The 17,953-nt window shown below is 48.8% G+C and overlaps 1 protein-coding gene across 2 annotated transcripts; it reads right to left on the bottom strand.

Moving 5' to 3' along the window:
* On the bottom strand, positions 1-17,287 carry CDK10 (cyclin dependent kinase 10). Of its 2 annotated transcripts, none has more exons than XM_038753442.1 (14): positions 17,187-17,287; positions 9,730-9,802; positions 9,354-9,425; positions 7,896-7,998; positions 7,594-7,675; positions 5,990-6,057; positions 5,517-5,569; positions 4,851-4,920; positions 3,185-3,244; positions 2,757-2,880; positions 2,541-2,680; positions 1,223-1,275; positions 853-992; positions 1-654 (listed from the first exon to the last, which is right to left on the bottom strand). In XM_038753442.1, exons 1-13 carry the CDS (start codon positions 17,271-17,273, stop codon positions 871-873), a joined length of 1,107 nt encoding a protein of 368 aa, XP_038609370.1. In that variant the 5' UTR covers positions 17,274-17,287; the 3' UTR covers positions 1-654; positions 853-870. The 2 variants fall into 2 exon arrangements, with proteins under 2 accessions (XP_038609370.1, XP_038609371.1); XM_038753443.1 differs by having other exon boundaries at positions 1-231.
* Between the last annotated feature and the right edge of the window lie 666 nt (positions 17,288-17,953).

Here is a 17,953-nt window from a genome sequence, read left to right as displayed (position 1 = left end):
AACCTTTTGAAAACTTTACTTGATAAGACAGTTGTGTTCCTTTACACGTGTGGTCTCTCCTCTCCATCTCCTGGGCGGTGGCAGCGGCAGCTGTCTGGCCACCTCTGTTGAGCAGTTAATAGCCGTTCAACTTTACGGTGCCGGACAAAGCAGTGGAGGCCTTGCTTTCACAATCAGTGAGTTGACGCAAACAGGAGATCTGGAAAACTCAGCTGTGGCCTGCGAGGGGATCTGGAGACATTGATGCTAGGCTTCAGGGCTCTGCTTCAGAGTGATGGAGCAATTTCCTTGGTTGGGAATTCCCCCTTTGCCCACGAGCTGGGCCAGACAAGGGGGGAAACCGCAGCAAGATCGGCTGGGCTTGGTTGCGATCTGCCACGCTCCACCTCACCGGCAACGAGGGTGACGTGGCCCTGCTCTGGGTGGGGGAAACCACTGTCCTCTCCCCCCATCCCAGCCTCAGAGCTAAATGCACAGCCCCTGACCACAGCGGCGAGGGAGGGAGAATCCAGGGGTTAGCGATTCACACCACAGAAGGGGACCCTTCTACTTTTGGTTCCTAAGGCAACCAGCAGTTACTAATCTTCCCAAAGGTTCTTTGCAGTTTTGGACCCCGTTGCTTTGATGGAGATGATCTGGTAATGCCACGTCAGCCTGAAATGAGGAAATACGCTGAATTTAGAAACCAGAGCAGGACAGAATATGGATAGATCTACTCCTTGCCCTCGATTCTGGCCAGAGGCTTCCACGGGCCAAAGGAGATCCCTCAGACTGGTCCAGCTGGCTCTTAGGTGGAGTCCAGCCTGTCCTCCCCCTTTACATCCAGGGGCCCAAGAAAAAGCAACTTCTTACCGGATCACCTGTCCAGCTTCAGGGTTTGCTGCGCTTGCTCTGAGTCTCAGCCCCGGTAACGGCAGTGACGGCGGGGGCGGCGGGAGCGGCCCGCTTGTTTCGGTGGTGGGGGAAGGTGGGCATGAGCTCCGGTTCACAGGCTGCAGGGAGAGATCAGCACAAACAAGGGGGAAAGGGAAGGGCGGTCCGCTCTGAGTTCCCTTGAGAAGCCGGGCAGGTTTTCGCAGCACCAAACCCGAGCTTCGGTGATGTGACCTCTTGGACACCCTGACTGGAGGGACCAAAGCCCTGCTTCCCGCTTGGGCTCGGGATGACACCAAATGGAAAAGGAGGGCTGGGAGATGCCAACGGGCAGGGAAGGGGCACTTACGCAGGGGCTTTTCTTTGAAGTAAGAGCTTTCCAAACAGTCTCCTGCTGTGGCTCTGAGAAGAGAGAACACCAACCTGTCATGTGGGAGACAGGTCCTTCCATCTTCCATTCCCCGCAGGGTCCCTTCCGCTCGGGAAACGGAACAACTTTCAGCTCGTTTCAAGAAAGCCAGCAGGACCAGGGTAGGGCAAGGTATTAAGGGAAAACATCCTTTAAGCTTTGCCGGGATGGAGCAGGAAGTGGATCGGAATGGGGGCACCTTTGGCTCCTAGGCCTAAAGCCAGGAAAGGGAAGTAGATGACCAAGGATGGCACTGGGAAGGGTCTAACCCAGCTGAGGCCTGGAGTACGCTGTGGGAACAACCGTTCACAGGGTTCGAGGGGACAAACTTCCTAGGACAAGTGTCAGTGCGTTACTTGTTAAGTACTTCTCTGTGCTACGCTCTAAACACTGGCAGTAGATACAAGATCATAACAATAATTTTGGTATTTGTTAAGCGCTTACTATGTGCCAAGCACTGTACTAAGCGTTGGGGTAGATACAAGGTAATCAGGTTGTCCCACCTGGGGCTCACAGTCTTAATCCCCATTTTACAGTTGAGGGAACTGAGGCACAGAGAATTTAAGTGACTTGCCCAAGGTCACACAGCAGACAAGTGGCGGAGCCGGGATTAGAACCCACGACCTCTGCCTCCCAAGCCCGGGGTCTTTCCCCTGAGCCACGCTGCTTCTCTACTAAGCGTTGGGGTAGATACAAGGTAATCAGGTTGTCCCACGAGGGGCTCACAGTCTTAACCCCCGTTTTTACAGATGAGGTAACTGAGGCACAGAGAAGTGACGTGGCTTGCCCAAGACCACACGGCAGACAAGTGGCGGAGCCGGGATTAGAACCCACGACCTCTGACTCCCACCCCGGGCTCTTTCCACTAAGCCACGCGGCTTCTCCTGCAGCGCTGGATGACTTGTCATCAAGTCAGTCCCTGTCCCACATGGAGCTCACCGTCTAAACCGGAGGGAGAACGGAACTTCTCCCCGAAGACATCCCCGGGGAGTGGAAGGGCCAGTGCCAGGCCACTGAATTGCATAAGGAAGTGAATGCAACAGTTGTTTCTGGTCAGCGGAACAACGGGCTCAGGCCAATTCGCCTGCCAGCCCAAAGGCTAAAGATTATCTGAGTTGGGGACAGCGTAGGGCGGTGCTCTATTCCGAAGTCAGGCCGGAGGAAAGGCGCTGAGGTCAGAAAGAGCCTGGAGACTCCTCACAACCCTAACACACCGTCCCCTGCCCCCAGGTCCCCTGCCCCCGGGGCCCCTCCGCACCTTTTCTTGGGGTCGTACATGAAGAGGAAGTTGAGGAGGCGCAGCCCGGCCTCCGAGAGCCACGGGAACTTGTGTTTGAGGTTGTTGTACGGCTGCTTCCTCAGGCTGTACTGGTTGACCAGGGGCAGCTTGGAGAAGCCCTGCGGGGACAGGGGCCACTCAGCGAGGTGAGCCCCGGGCCGCTGCCAGGGACCGGCCCCCGACGCGGGCACTCACCGGCCAGATGGTCTCGTTGGGCGTCCCGAGGAGCTGCACGATCAGATCGATCTGGTGGATCTCCGAACTTCCCGGGAGGAGGGGCTTGTGTGCCAGCAGCTCTGCCAGGATGCAGCCCACGGCCCTCGGGAGGGAGCGGGGCAGTGAGCAGGAAGCAGCTTCTGCCGGCTTGAAGCACCCTCCCCGCCCAGGCTGCGGTGTCTGGGGGTAAGGCCTTCCCTTCTTCCCCATCCCGGCTCCGACGGCCCTCCGCTCCCTCCGCAGAGGCTTCCCGAATGGTTCGGGACCAGGCCCCGACTTGGGACTCTTGGAAGAGGGTTGACGTGCCCCCTTCTCCTCCGAACGGCCGGTTCGTCTTCCCTGGCAACCCGCCCTATCCAGAAACCCATTGGGGGTGGGGCCGGGGGGAGCAGTGATGGTTTTCTCACCACATGTCAATGCTTGTGGTCTGGGTTGAAGTTCCCAAAAGTAGTTCAGGAGCCCGGTACCTGCGTGGCGAATGCAAACAGAGGACAGGCCCAAGCTGCCACATCCCTCCAGGCTGCAATTTATAAGTTTCCCCCCGACCTTTTTCTTCACCGCTTATAGTTAGCAGATGATCCATGTGCGTTTAGCTTTAATTCTACGACTTGACACCTGTCCACGTTTTGTTTTGTCGTCTGTCTCAATCAATCAATCGTATTTATTGAGCGCTTACTGTGTGCAGAGCACTGTACTAAGCGCTTGGGAAGTACAAGTCGGCAACACATAGAGACAGTCCCTACTGTGAGCCCGTTGTTGGGTAGGGACCGTCTCTATATGCTGCCAACTTGGACTTCCCAAGCACTTAGTTCAGTGCTCTGCACACAGTAAGTGCTCAATAAATACGGCTGAATGAGCGAATGAATCAAAAAATGTCCCCTTTCTGGCCATATCCATTAGCTCTTTGTGGAAAGGCAAAGGTCAGAAGAAGTTTCCCCCAATTAAGCCCTTTTAGAGACTGTTTTTCTTCTGGCTCAGTGTAACAGTGGAAAACCCTCCTGAAAGACCCAGCCTTTACCTGTTTCTGTGAAATTCCACATCCCTGTCCTTCCCCAAGGCTGGGCTTTTCCTTACTTTACTGTCTGCATCTTGAATCCCCATCCAACAGCCTGGGGAAACACCCTGTCCGCTATTTGGGTTGCTACTTAATAATGATGCCATTTATTAAGCGCTTCCTATGTGCAAAGCACTGTTCTAAGCGCTGGGTGGATACAAGGTGATCAGGTTGTCGCACGGGGGACTCAGAGTCAATCCCCATTTTGCAGATGAGGTAACTGAGGCCCAGAGAAGTTAAGTGACTTGCCCAAAGTCACACAGCTGACAACTGGCAGAGCCGGAATTTGAACCCATGACCACTGACTCCAAAGCCTGTGCTCTTTCCACTGAGCCATGCTGCTTCTGTAAGATAACACTCAGTTCAAGAGTTTCTTTTCCAGATTTGCTTTGCCTTTGGGGTGTTGCCCTGGTGATGGGCCCTTATTAGCACGCATGTATGCAAATCACCAGCCAGGCTGGTAATCTCTTTTTACTGAGAAGCGGCATGGCTCAGTGGAAAGAGCACGGGCTTTGGAGTCAGAGGTCATGGGTTCGAATCCCAGCTCTGCCACATGTATGCTGTGTGACCTTGGGCAAGTCACTTCACTTCTCTGAGCCTCAGTTACCTCATCTGTAAAATGGGGATGAAGACTGTGAGCCCCACGAGCGGCAACTTGATCACCTTGTATTCCCCCCAGCGCTTAGAACAGTGCTGTGCACATAGTAAGTGCTTAACAAATGCCATCAGTATTATTATTATGTATGCTGTGTGACCTTGGGCAAGTCACTTAACTTCTCTGAGCCTCAGTTACCTCATCTGTAAAATGGGGATGAAGACTGTGAGCCCCACGTGGGACAACTTGATCACCTTGTATCCCCCCCCCCAGCGCTTAGAACAGTGCGTTGCGCACAGTAAGCGCTTAACAAATGCCATCATTATTATCATTATTATAACTGGCAATGGTTTCTCATTTCTGGTTCCTCCGATGACTCTGGCTCAGCTGTCATCAGCTGGCCCTGGTTGGGGGGGATACTCACCACAGGGTCACCACTTTGGGAGTCATTGGCTTAACAGGGATTCCGTACGCACGAGCCAGCCCAAAATCCGCTACAAGAGAGATGGAGCAGAAAGAGAAAGGGATGAGGAACCCATTTTTGCCTTGCCCTCCCCTTCTCTCTCTCTCTCTCTCACACATACACAAACACATACACATATTTTGTCCTGCTCTCACTCACACACACATACTTTGCCCTGCTTTCTCTCTCTCATTTTGCCCTGGTCTTTCACAACACACACACACGTTTTGCTGTTTTCTCTTTCGCAACACACATTTTGCCCTGCTCTCTCTCTCTCTGTCTCTCACTCACTCTCACACACACACACATACACATTTTGCCCTGCTCTCTCTCTCTCTCACACACACACACACACATTTTGCCCTGCTACTCTTTCACAACACACACAAACTTTTTGCCCTGCTGTCTCCCCACTTCTCACTCACATGCACGCACACACTTTGACCTGATTCCTCTCTCTCACATTTTACCCTGCTCTCTCTTTTACAACACAAACACACATTTTGCCCTGCTCTCTCCCCCACCACACACACGACTTTTGCTCTGCTCTTCTCCCTCTCTCCCACATACCTATTTTTGCCCCTCTCGCTCTCTCTCTCAGAGCTGCAGGCATGGTGAAACACTCACCTGTCTTGACGCAGCCCTTATCTGTCATGAGCAGATTGGAGACTTTTAGATCCCTATTGTTACAAGAGAGAACAGTTATGAAATTGAGGATGAATTAAATCATGGTCTCCAAGATACTTCCAAAGCCTTGCAGATTCTGAACTCTCCACGAGCATTAGCGGAGGAAGTGAAAGTGACTGTTCTGTTAATAAATCACATCTGTTCATCTCTCCAAATTGCTAACTGTTGACAACAGGATAGACAGGTCAGAGCATGAAAGGGGGATGGGGTGTTCACCTCTCTAATCTTTATTTCCTACCGCCCCCTCCCCAGACCACTCATTCATTCAATCGCATTTATTAAGTGTTTACTGTACAAGAGCACTGTACTAAGCATTTGGGAAAGTACAGTGTCAATCCCCACCCACAACGAGCTGACAGTCTAGAACATCCATTTCTCTTTCCCACAGGCCTCAGACTTTCCCCACTTTTCACCTGTGGATAATGAAGTTCTTGTGGAGGTATTGAAGGCCTTTGAGTACCTGTAAAATGATACACTTCACCTGCACAGAGGGACAGAAAAGCATTCAGTTAGCAATGAATGCATCTTTCATTCTGCCCACCCCATTCCAAAGCTGCTACAAAATGTCTGACCTAATAGGCCAAAGTCAGAGTGGTGACCCTCACAACCACCTTTAGAGTCCTCAAATGACCAAAGCAATAGCCAGCCCTGTGAGGTGAGCAGCGATGGGGGATAAAAGGGAAAAAAAGCAGGCCACAGAACACAAATGATGGGTGAAGACGCAGGGTTTGGACCCTAACCCAAGTTTTGCGTTCCGGCTGAGGACACCACGGTCCTCCTCAATCAAGCCCCCAGCCCTGGCATTATCCTTGACCCCTTTTCAACCCTGAATTCAGTCTGTGCCAAATCCTGTCCATTCTTCCTTCCCAACGTCTCCAGGACCCGCCCGTTCCTCTCCCTCCGAACTGCCGTCACGCTGGTCCAGGCACTTGTCAGATCTCAGGTTAACTATTGCCTCGGCCTCCCCCCGCTCATCTCCCAGCCTCCGCTCTCTCCCCTCTCCAGTTCATTCTTCACTCTGCTGCCCAGATCGTTTTTCTAAAACGTTATTCTGTGCACGTCTCCCTACTCCTCAAAATCCTCCCATCGTTGCCTATTCCTCTCAGCAGGAAGTAGAAATTCCTGGTAACTTTGAGGCACTCCCTCAGTTCTCTTTTCTCAACTTACCCATTCTTCAGTCCACTCAAATCACCCTACTCAATGCGTCTCAGTCTCGTCTCCCCCATGGCCGAATGCTTCCTCCCTCCCTCCCTCCCTTCTTCCTGGAGTTCCCTCCCACTTCATATCTAACAGACCACCGCCTTCATCTTCAAAGCCTTTCTGAAATTATATCTGCTTCAGGAGGCTTTCCCGGATTAATCTCTCATCTCCCCAAATGCCACTTCAGCACTTCCAGATCGCCCTAGCTCTTGTGTACCTGTCTTATCACCCTATTACTTCCTTCTATCTCTAATTTTATTTATGCCTACCCTCCTTCCTAAACTTTAAGCTTCTTGGGGGTAGGAATCACATCTACTAACCAAACTGTATGCTCCCAAGTGTCTGTTGTTAATGAATCGTATTTTTTTCACGCTTACTGCATACTAAACACTTGGGAGAGTAATATAACAGAATGGTGGGTGCGTTTCCTGCCCAGGAGGCGCTTATAGTCTAGAGGGAATAATACAGTGCTCCATAAAGAGGTGCTCAATAGATCCAGAAACATCAGCAAGCTTGTCCATTCAGTTGGCATTCTTTGAGCCCCTGAGGAAAATATACTGCACGCTCCTAAACGCTTAGTAAAGTGCTCTGTACACAGTAAGTGTTCAACAAATATCATCAATCATATTTATTGAGCGCTTACTATGTGCAGAGCACTGTACTAAGTGCTTGGGAAGTACAAATTGGCAACATATAGAGACAGTCCCTACCCAACATTGGGCTCACAGTCTAAAACAAATATGACCGACTGACTGACTAGACACGCAAGTCTGAAGACCATTCCCCCGCCGAGAGCCAAAGCGACTATGCCCCTTACCTGAGCCTCGGAGAATGGTGTCTGCATGTTCTCCAGGAGGCTTGCGAGGTCCTGTTCGCAGTAACCCATCACCAGGAAGATGCTGGAGGAGAAACAGATGGGAATCTGTTGCCCTTTGCAACCTCCAGTTTATTTCAAGCTCCTCCCAGACACCCAGCGTGTCTAAGGGGAAGGGAGGCGGCCAAAAGGGACAGGTGCTCAGGCTGCAGAAAGCTATGCCCCTGAAGCAAGTGGGAAGCCGGAGGGGCGGAGGGGAAAGATGGGATGGAAAGGTGGAGGGGAGCAGGGGGGGTGGGAATTACCTTTCCAGGTGGTTTCCCACAACCACCTCTTTGAGCTCCACGATGTTGGGATGCCGAAGCCGTAGGAGCAGAGTGATCTCCCGCAGACTGCTGATGGGGATGCCTGCCATCAGGAAACACAGCAGCCAGAGACAGTCGGGTGCCAGGGGCTGATAAGAATGTCCCGCCAGGCCTCTCCTGAGGGCTGGCTTTTTGCCCCGACCTGTTCCCGAGACAGCCGGGCCGAACTGCCCAGGGCCCGAGGGACGCAGGGCGGTGTAATGGAAAGAGCGAGGAGCTGGGCAAGTCACTTATAATCTCTGTGGCTCGGTTTTCTCATCTGTACAACGGGGACAGCTTCCTGCTTGGACTGCGAGCCCCTAAATTCATTCATTCATTCATATTGAGCGCTTACTGTGTGCAGAGCACTGGACTAAGCGCTTGGGAAGTACAAGTCGGCACCATATAGAAGCGGTCCCTACCCAACAACGGGCTCACAGTCTAGAAGGGGAAGACAGAGAACAAAAGAAAACAGGTAGACAGGCGTCATATCTCCTTCTGCCTGGCCTCAGGGCCAGTGATTTTCCAGTTCTGTATTAAGGCCTATGTCTAGAAAGAGCTACGTCTGAGGACCGCTAAAAGGCTGCTAAAGTTTTTCCATTCGTTCTAATTAACTTTTTTTGGATTCTGATCTAGCAGTTCCTCAGCTGGACCTTTGATGGGGCCTCTTGGAGCCCCAGGGTACTGGGTGTAATTGGGACACCTCTCAGAAGGGATGCAGTAAAGGTGATAATTTTGAAATACAAGCTTGTCACAAAAAATGATAACTTTAATGAATAAAAATGATCATCTTTAACATGAGTATTTTATTTCTGAATAAAGAAGAACATACTGGATGTAGCTAGGTTATGTAAAAGAAAAACTGAAAAGTCAGCTATCACCCAGCCAGACTTCCAAAAATATGCTTTTCTTTTTTAGAAAAAGTTCATTTACAGCACAGTTAATCTATCGCAAGGCAATCTTAATTTAACCTTAAATTCCTTCAATCGTGTTTATTGAGCGCTTACTGTGTGCAGAGCGCTGTACTAAGCGCTTAAATGACCAGGGACGGTAGGTGAGCCGATTATCCTGTATCTACCCTGGTGCTTACCCACAGGGATTGGGTAAGTGCTTAGTACAGTGCTCTGCACATAGTAAGCGCTCAATAAATACGATTGATGATGATTGGCCCAGAGTAAATGTTTAATAAATGCCAGCATTATTATGAGATCTCCAGGCCCCATTTCCCGAAGAAATGTGTCCTCTTTCCAGTCCTCATCTCCAGAGATCCAGCAAGGATTCAATGCTCAACCCACACTTCCTCAAGGCTGTTCGGTAACCGGCCGGCAAGTTCCCTGGTCTGATACTTTTCATTTCCCGAAGTTAGGGACTTTTTTAAGGTCCAGTCGAGATCTGAGGTAGCCACTCTCCCCACCTCACCATCCTTTTCCTTGTCCATCCGCACCTTCTTCAGCGCCACGATCTCATCCGTTTGAGTGTCTCGGGCCCGGTCTGAAATGGCAACACACCTCAGTCCACAACCAACCGGTCATTCCAACATTACGGCCCCTTACGACTGGCAGTGTATTTTCTTTTCCTGGCCGTCTGGCAGAGCCTTAAAATGTTTCTGGCTGCCCTCACTGAGAAAGGCATCGGGAGAGTTTACTCTAATTACTCCCCAGGCCATCCTGCCAGGTTCCAAATCTAATCCCTATCCGTAGTATTTTATCCCATCGACTGCCTGGCATCACCAAATCTAGGGCGGGGTGGAGGGGAAATTCAAGCCTCTTGGACAAATGCGAGCCCCATTACTTACACACAATACCGTAAGTGCCTTCCCCAATCCGATTCAGCTTCTCGAACTCCTTCACACTCCGACATTGTCCCAGCTGAAATCAGAGAGATGTACCAGGCCTTCCACTGAGGAACATATATGTGTATATATAATATATAATATATAATATTATATATATATATATAATATTATATATATTATATATATATGTGTTTGTACATATTTATTACTCTATTTATTTATTTATTTTACCTGTACATATCTATTCTATTTTATTTTGTTGTATGTTTGGCTTTGTTCTCTGTCTCCCCCTTGTAGACTGTGAGCCCACTGTTGGGTAGGGACTGTCTCTATATGCTGCCAACTTGTACTTCCCAAGCGCTTAGTACAGTGCTCTGCACACAGTAAGCGCTCAATAAATACGATTGATTGATTGATTGATTGATTGAATTCTTAACCCCTCCTCTCCTCCGAACCTCGCAGGCAATCTGTGACCCGTTTCCCCCCGTCTTGGAATTACTCACTGTTGATTGTTTGACATCTGCCTGCCTTGCCTCCTCTGTTGGACTGTAAACTAGAAGGTAGGGATCTGGTGTATTTTATCTTCATACGTACCTCAAGTGCCTGCTATAGTAGGGCAACCTTGGACATCCAATTAGTGCGGTGCATTGCCGGAGAACATACACACCTGATGAAAACTGCACCGGGGAGCTCTCTCGGGGGTCCAGTGTCACTTGCCTGATAGCCCACCTCTTAGCAAGGGGAAGTCACACGGCTGCATTTTGGCCTAGACCGAGGCAGCAGGGCGGTGTGGCCACGTAAGAAGATGATCCAGGGGACGGAGGGACTGATGTTTAGACTGTGAGCCCACTGTTGGGTAGGGACTGTCTCTATATGTTGCCAATTTGTACTTCCCAAGCGCTTAGTACAGTGCTCTGCACATAGTAAGCGCTCAATAAATACGATTGATGATGATGATGATGATGTGGAGCCAAACTTCAGTACCTCGTTCTCACCTGTCCCGCCTGGAATGCCCTCCCTCCACACATCCGCCAAGCTCGCTCTCTTCCTCCCTTCAAGGCCCTACTGAGAGCTCACCTCCTCCAGGAGGCCTTCCCCAACTGAACCCCCTTTTTCCTCTCCGCCTCCCCATCCCCCCCGCCCTACCTCCTTCCCCTCCCCACAGCACTTGTATATATAATTGTTCAGATTTATTACTCTATTTTACTTGTACATATCTACTATTCTATTTATTTTGCTAATGATGTGCATTTAGCTTTAATTCTATTTGTTCTGGCAACTTGACACCTGTCCACGTGTTTTGTTTTGTTGTCTGTCTCCCCTTTCTAGCCTGTGAGCCCGCTGTTGGGTAGGGACCGTCTCTAGATGTTGCCGGGTTGTACTTCCCAAGCGCTTAGTCCAGTGCTCTGCACACAGGAAGCGCTCAATAAATACGACTGAATGAATGAAGGCTCTGGGCTCTCCAGTGACCAGCTGCTGGCCGGATTTGTCCCATTCAATCAATCAATCAATCGTATTTATTGAGCGCTTACTATGTGCAGAGCTCTGTACTAAGCGCTTGGGAAGTACAAATTGGCAACATATTCAAACATATTCAAGCAGCGTGGCTCAGTGGTAAGAGCCTGGGCTTGGGAGTCTGAGGTCATGGGTTCGAATCCCAGCTCTGCCACATGTCTGCTGTGTGACCTTGGGCAAGTCACTTAACTTCTCTGAGCCTCAGTGACCTCATCTGTAAAATGGGGATTAAGACTGTGAGCCCCCCGTGGGACAACCTGATCACCTTGTATCCCCCCCAGTGCTTAGAACAGTGCTTTGCACATAGTAGGCGCTTAACAAATGCCATTATTATTATTATTAAGTGGCCCTTCCAAGTTGGATCCCCTATCTCAAACCAGCTCTACTCCCCTACTCATTCATTCAATCGTATTTCCTTGCCACTCGAAAATGTAGGAGGTGAGGTCAATCAATCAATCAATCGTATTTATTGAGCGCTCACTGTGTGCAGAGCACTTACTAAGCGCTTGGGAAGTACAAGTTGGCAAGGTCAAGCTTGGAGGATTGGCAATTGAACCCTGGGTGGAGGGAGGCACTTGGTGACAAGGTGCCATTCCCATGAGCATCTTATAATAATAATAATAATAATAATAATAATAATAGCATTTATTAAGCACTTCCTAAGCGCTGGGGAGGTTACAAGGTGATCAGGTTGTCCCACGGGGGGGCTCACAGTCTTAATTCCCATTTTACAGATGAGGTAACTGAGGCCCAGAGAAGTGAAGTGACTTGCCCAAAGTCACACAGCTGACACTTGGCGGAGCCAGCATTTGAACCCAGGACCTCTGACTCCAAAGCCCGTGCCCTTTCCACTGAGCCACGCTGCTTCTCTAAGCAGCTGCTTCTCTGATCTTCCCTCTTTCCCCGGGCGCTCGGGTCCTGTGGTTCTTGAATTTCCGATGATCTTCAGATGTAGCTTCCACAATCGGTTCACCTTTTGTTCACTCATTCATATTTATTGAGCGCTTACTGTGTGCAGAGCACTGTATTAGGCGCTTGGAAAGTACAATACAGCAATAGTCCCGAACGAGAGGGGCTCCGGGAATCTATGCAATTGTTCACGGGGCTGAGTGTTTCCCTCCCAAGACTGAAGCCTACATTATACAATACCTGTATATATGTATATATGTCTGTCTGTATTTATTACTCTATTTTACTTGTCCATATCTAGTCTATTTATTTTATTTTGTTAATATAATAATATTTAAAAATATTTAAATATTTTAAAAAATATTATTTTAAATATTTTAAATATTTTATTTTAGAAATATTTAAAATAAAAAAAATTTTATTTTGTTGATATGATTTTATTATGTTAATATGAGCCTCTGCTCAGATCGTTTTTCTAAAACGTTATTCTGTACACATCTCCCTACTCCTCAAAATCCTCCCATCGTTGCCTACTATGTTTTGTCTTGTTGTGTGTCTCCCCCTTCTAGACTGTGAGCCCACTGTTGGATAGGGACCGTCCCTAGATGTTGCCAACTTGGACTTCCCAAGTGCTCTGCACACAGTCAGCGCTCAATAAATACGATTGATTGATTATACAGGTTCTATCACTGTGCTCCCAAGCGCTTAGTACAGTGCTCTGCACACAGTCAGCGCTCAATAAATTCGATTGATTGATTATACAGGTTCTATCACTGTGCTCCCAAGTGCTTAGTACAGTGCTCTGCACACAGTCAGCACTCAATAAATACGACTGATTGATTATACAGGTTCTATCACTGTGCTCCCAAGCGCTTAGTACAGTGCTCTGCACACAGCCAGCGCCCAATAAATTCGACTGATTGATTATACAGGTTCTATCACTGTGCTCCCAAGCGCTTAGTACAGTGCTCTGCACACAGCGCTCAATAAATACGATTGATTGATTGATTATAGAGTTTCTATCACTGTGCCCAGCACTGCTCTGGGATCTTCCCAGGAGAGGTTATCACCCTCCAAAACAGACATATTCCAAACAATTCATTTCCCCCAAAACGAGCCCACTGTTGGGTAGGGACTGTCTCTATATGTTGCCAATTTGTACTTCCCAAGCGCTTAGTACAGTGCTCTGCACACAGTCAGCGCTCAATAAATTCCACTGATTGATTATACAGGTTCTATCACTGTGCTCCCAAGCGCTTAGTACAGTGCTCTGCCCACAGTCAGCGCTCAATAAATTTGACTGATTGATTATACAGGTTCTATCACTGTGCTCCCAAGCGCTTAGTCCAGTGCTCTGCCCACAGTCAGCGCTCAATAAATACGATTGATTGATTGATTATAGAGTTTCTATCACTGTGCCCAGCACTGCTCTGGGATCTTCCCAGGAGAGGTTATCACCCTCCAAAACAGACATATTCCAAACAATTCATTTCCCCCAAAACGAGCCCACTGTTGGGTAGGGACTGTCTCTATATGTTGCCAATTTGTACTTCCCAAGCGCTTAGTACAGTGCTCTGCACACAGTCAGCGCTCAATAAATTCCACTGATTGATTATACAGGTTCTATCACTGTGCTCCCAAGCGCTTAGTACAGTGCTCTGCCCACAGCCAGCGCTCAATAAATTCGATTGATTGATTATACAGGTTCTATCACTGTGCTCCCAAGCGCTTAGTACAGTGCTCTGCACACAGTCAGCGCTCAATAAATACGATTGATTGATTGATTGATTATAGAGGTTCTATCACTGTGCCCAGCACTGCTCTGGGATCTTCCCAGGAGAGGTTATCGCCCTCCAAAACAGACATATTCCAAACAATTCGTTTCCCCCAAAACGAGCCCACTGTTGGGTAGGGACCGGCTCTAGATGTTGCCAGTTTGTACTTCCCAAGCGCTCAGTACAGTGCTCTGCACACAGTAAGCGCTCAATAAATACGATTGACGATGATGATTGATGAGATATTGACCCAGGTATCGCTGTAAATCGGTGGTGGTGAATCTCCTGCCCAAGCCAGTAATGCTCATTCTCACTGCGGCAGTACTCTCTCTCGTTTCGTGCTGTCTTAAAATAGAAATTTTAATTCTCTCCCAAGCCAGCTTTTCCGGTTTGGATCGGGGTGACGGCTTTTATCGTCATCATCATCATCATCAATCGTGTTTATTGAGCGCTTACTGTGTGCAGGGCACTGTACTAAGCGCTTGGGAAGTACAAATTGGCAACATAGAGAGACGGTCCCTGCCCAACAGTGGGCTCACAGTCTTTTATCATCATCAATCGTATTTATTGAGCGCTTACTATGTGCAGAGCACTGTACTAAGCGCTTGGGAAGTACAAATTACTTAAGTAAGTAAGCTTAAGTAATTACTTTTACTTAAACATTCCCCCAGTTCAACCTCAGGGGAAATCTGGGAGTAACTTCAACCAGGAAGTCTTTGCCCTACGACTGAACCAGTCCCGTTTTCACACGCCCGATCCCCTGCCATATTTTCCAATCATTCATTCACTTAATCGCATTCATTAGGCGCTTAATGTGTGCGGAGCACTGTGCTAAGCGCTTGGGCAAACGCAGTACAACAATAAACAGACACATTCCCTGCCCACAACGAGCTTCCAGTCTAGAGGGCACATTTCAGCAGCTTTGAAGAGAGTTTCCGCATCGCCCTACCCCCAAGCACCCGCTCGTGTTTCCTCGGAGAGAGGACTCTCCCAAGCGCTTAGTACACTCCTTGGCACGGTAAGTGCAGTGTGGCTTAGTGGAAAGAGCCCGGGCTTGGGAGTCGGAGGATGTGGGTCCTAATCCCGGCTCCGCCACTCGTCTGCTGGGTGACTTTGGGCAAGTCACTTAAATTCTCTGTGCCTCGGTGACCCCATCTGCAAAATGGGGATGAAGACTGTGAGCTCTATGTGAGACAACCTGATTACCTCAGATAATAATAATAATAATGACGGCATTTATTAAGCGCTTACTATGTGCAAAGCAGCACCTAGAACAGTGCTCAGCACATAGTGCTTAAATAACATTATTATTATTAATAATAATAAATATGATTAATAAAATCTCGCCTCTGCCACTTGTCAGTTGTGTGACTTTGGGCAAGTCACTTAACTTCTCTGTGCCTCAGTTCCCTCATCTGTAACACGGGGATTAAGACTGTGAGCCCCACGTGGGACAATCTCATCACCTTGTATCCCTCAGTGCTTTGCACACAGTAAGCGCTTAACAAATACCATCATCATTATTATTATTACCTAGCTTTATTTCTATTTATTCTGACGACTTGAGACCTGTCCCCATGTTTTGTGTTGTGGTCTGCCTCCCCCCTCTAGCCTTTGAGCCCGCTGTTGGGTAGGGACCGTCTCTAGATGTTGCCAACTTGGACTTCCCAAGCGTTTAATACAGTGCTCTGCACACAGTAAGCGCTCAATAAATACGATTGAATGAATGAATGAATAGGGACCATCTGTATATATTGCCAAGTTGGACTTCTCAAGCGCTTAGTCCAGTACTCTGCACACAGTAAGCGCTCAATAAATACGACTGAATGAATGAATAAGGACCGTCTCTGTATGTTGCCGACTTGCACTTCCCAAGCGCTTGGTCCAGTGCTCTGCACACAGTCAGCGCTCAATAAATATGATTGAATGAATGAATAGGGACCGTCTCTATATGTTGCCGACTTGTACTTCCCAAGCGCTTAGTCCAGTGCTCTGCACACAGTCAGTGCTCAGTAAATACGATGGAATGAATGAATGTACATATTCATTATTTACATTTACTATTTATTATTTACATATTTATTACTCCATTTATTTTATTTGTACATATCTATTCTATTTATTTTATTTTGTTAATATGTTTTGTTTTGTTCTCTGTCTCCCCCTTCTAGACTGTGAGCCCGCTGTTGGGTAGGGGCCGTCTCTAGATGTTGCCAACTTGGACTTCCCAAGCGCTTAGTCCAGTGCTCTGCACACAGTCAGCGCTCAATAAATACGACTGAATGAATGAATAGGGACCGCCTCTAGATGTTGCCAACTTGTACTTCCCAAGTGCTTAGTCCAGTGCTCTGCACACAGTCAGCGCTCAGTAAATACGATAGAATGAATGAATGTACATATTTATTATTATTTACATATTTATTACTCTATATAGTTATTTTATTTGTACATATTTATTTTATTTTGTTACTATGTTTTGTTTTGTTGTCTCTCTCCCCCTTCTAGACCGTGAGCCCGCTGTTGGGTAGGGACCGTCTCTAGATGTTGCCAACTTGGACTTCCCAAGCGCTTAGTCCAGTGCTCTGCACACAGTAAGCGCTCAATACATACGATTGAAAGTATGAATATTATGTATACTATAATATACAATATTATAGATATAATAAATATGTTTTGTTTTGTTGTCCGTCTCCCCCTTCTAGACTGTGAGCCCGCTGTTGGGTAGGGACCGTCTCTATAGGTTGCCAACTTGTACTTCCCAAGCGCTTAGTCCAGTGCTCTGCACACAGTAAGCGCTCAATACATACGATTGAATGAATGAATATTATGTATATTATAATATGTAATATAATAGATATAATAAATATGTTTTGTTTTGTTGTCCGTCTCCTCCTTCTAGCCTGTGAGCCCGCTGTTGGGTAGGGACCGTCTCTATAGGTTGCCAACTTGTACTTCCCAAGCGCTTAGTACAGTGCTCTGCACACAGTAAGTGCTCAATAAATACGACTGAATGAATGAATAGGGACCGCCTCTATACGTTGCCAACTTGTACTTCCCAAGCGCTTAGTGCAGTGCTCTGCACACAGTAAGCGCTCAGTATAATACGATGGAATGAATGAGGGTTGCTCGCTGGCGCCCCCTCTGGTTGGGCCCGGCCCCGCCCGCCTCTGCGCCGCAAGGGCCTCTGGGAGTTGTAGTCCTTGAGCAGAGGGCCCCTGTCCCGCAGGCGGCCGAGACGAGGCGGGGCAGCCCACTTACCCTGTCCTCCGGGGGCACGGTGAAGAAGCCCTCCCGGCGGATGCACTTCAGGCGGATCGGCTCCGATTCCTGCTCGGGTTCCCCCATGCCCGGGCTGCCCCACTTCCGGCCGCCTCCCGGAGGCGCATGCGCAGAGGGCCTGGAAGCCTCGGGCACGCGTACGACTCCCGGAGGCGCATGCGCAGAGGGCGGAAAGACGCGTAGCAGGCGTACGATCCCCAGAGGCGCATGCGCAGAGGGCGGAAAGACGCGTAGCTGGCGTACGACTCCTAGAGGCGCATGCGCAGAGGGCGGAAAGCCGCGCGCATGCGTACGTCTGCCGAAGGTGCAGGGGCAGAGGGAAGACATCCGTGCCCATAATCATCCATCGTATTTAATGAGCGCTTACTATGTGCAGAGCACTGTACTAAGCGCTTGGGAAGTACAAATTGGCAACATATAGGGACAGTCCCTACCCAACAGTGGGCTCACAGTCTAAAAGGGGGGAGACAGAGAACAAAACCAAACATACTAACAAAATAAAATAAATAGAATAGATATGTACAAGTAAAATAAATAGATAAATAGAGTAATAAATATGTACATATATACAGGTGCTGTGGGGAAGGGAAGGAGGTAAGATGGGGGGGATGGAGAGGGGGACGAGAGGGAGCGCATGCGTACGACTCCCGAAGGTACAGAGGGCAGACATCCCCGCGCATGCGTACGGCTCCCCAAGGTGCCGGGACAGAGGGAAGACATCCGCGCGCATGCGTACGACACCCTAG

The sequence above is a fragment of the Tachyglossus aculeatus genome, chromosome 11 (assembly GCF_015852505.1).
Source record: "Tachyglossus aculeatus isolate mTacAcu1 chromosome 11, mTacAcu1.pri, whole genome shotgun sequence".
Lineage (NCBI taxonomy): Eukaryota > Metazoa > Chordata > Mammalia > Monotremata > Tachyglossidae > Tachyglossus > Tachyglossus aculeatus.
The sequence above is the reverse complement of the archived record's forward strand: the minus strand, read 5'-3'. Positions and strand labels throughout refer to the sequence as shown.

Coding starts and splice junctions, on each gene's coding strand:
- CDK10 (XM_038753442.1), bottom strand. CDS start 17,273: ATGGGGGAACCCGAGCAGGAATCGGAGCCGATCCGCCTGAAGTGCATC. Junction 4,921..5,516: donor TAAGGGCTGCGTCAAGACAG/GTGAGTGTTTCA, acceptor TCTCTCTTGTAG/CGGATTTTGGGCTGGCTCGT. Junction 1,276..2,540: donor ATGTACGACCCCAAGAAAAG/GTGCGGAGGGGC, acceptor CTCTCTTCTCAG/AGCCACAGCAGGAGACTGTT.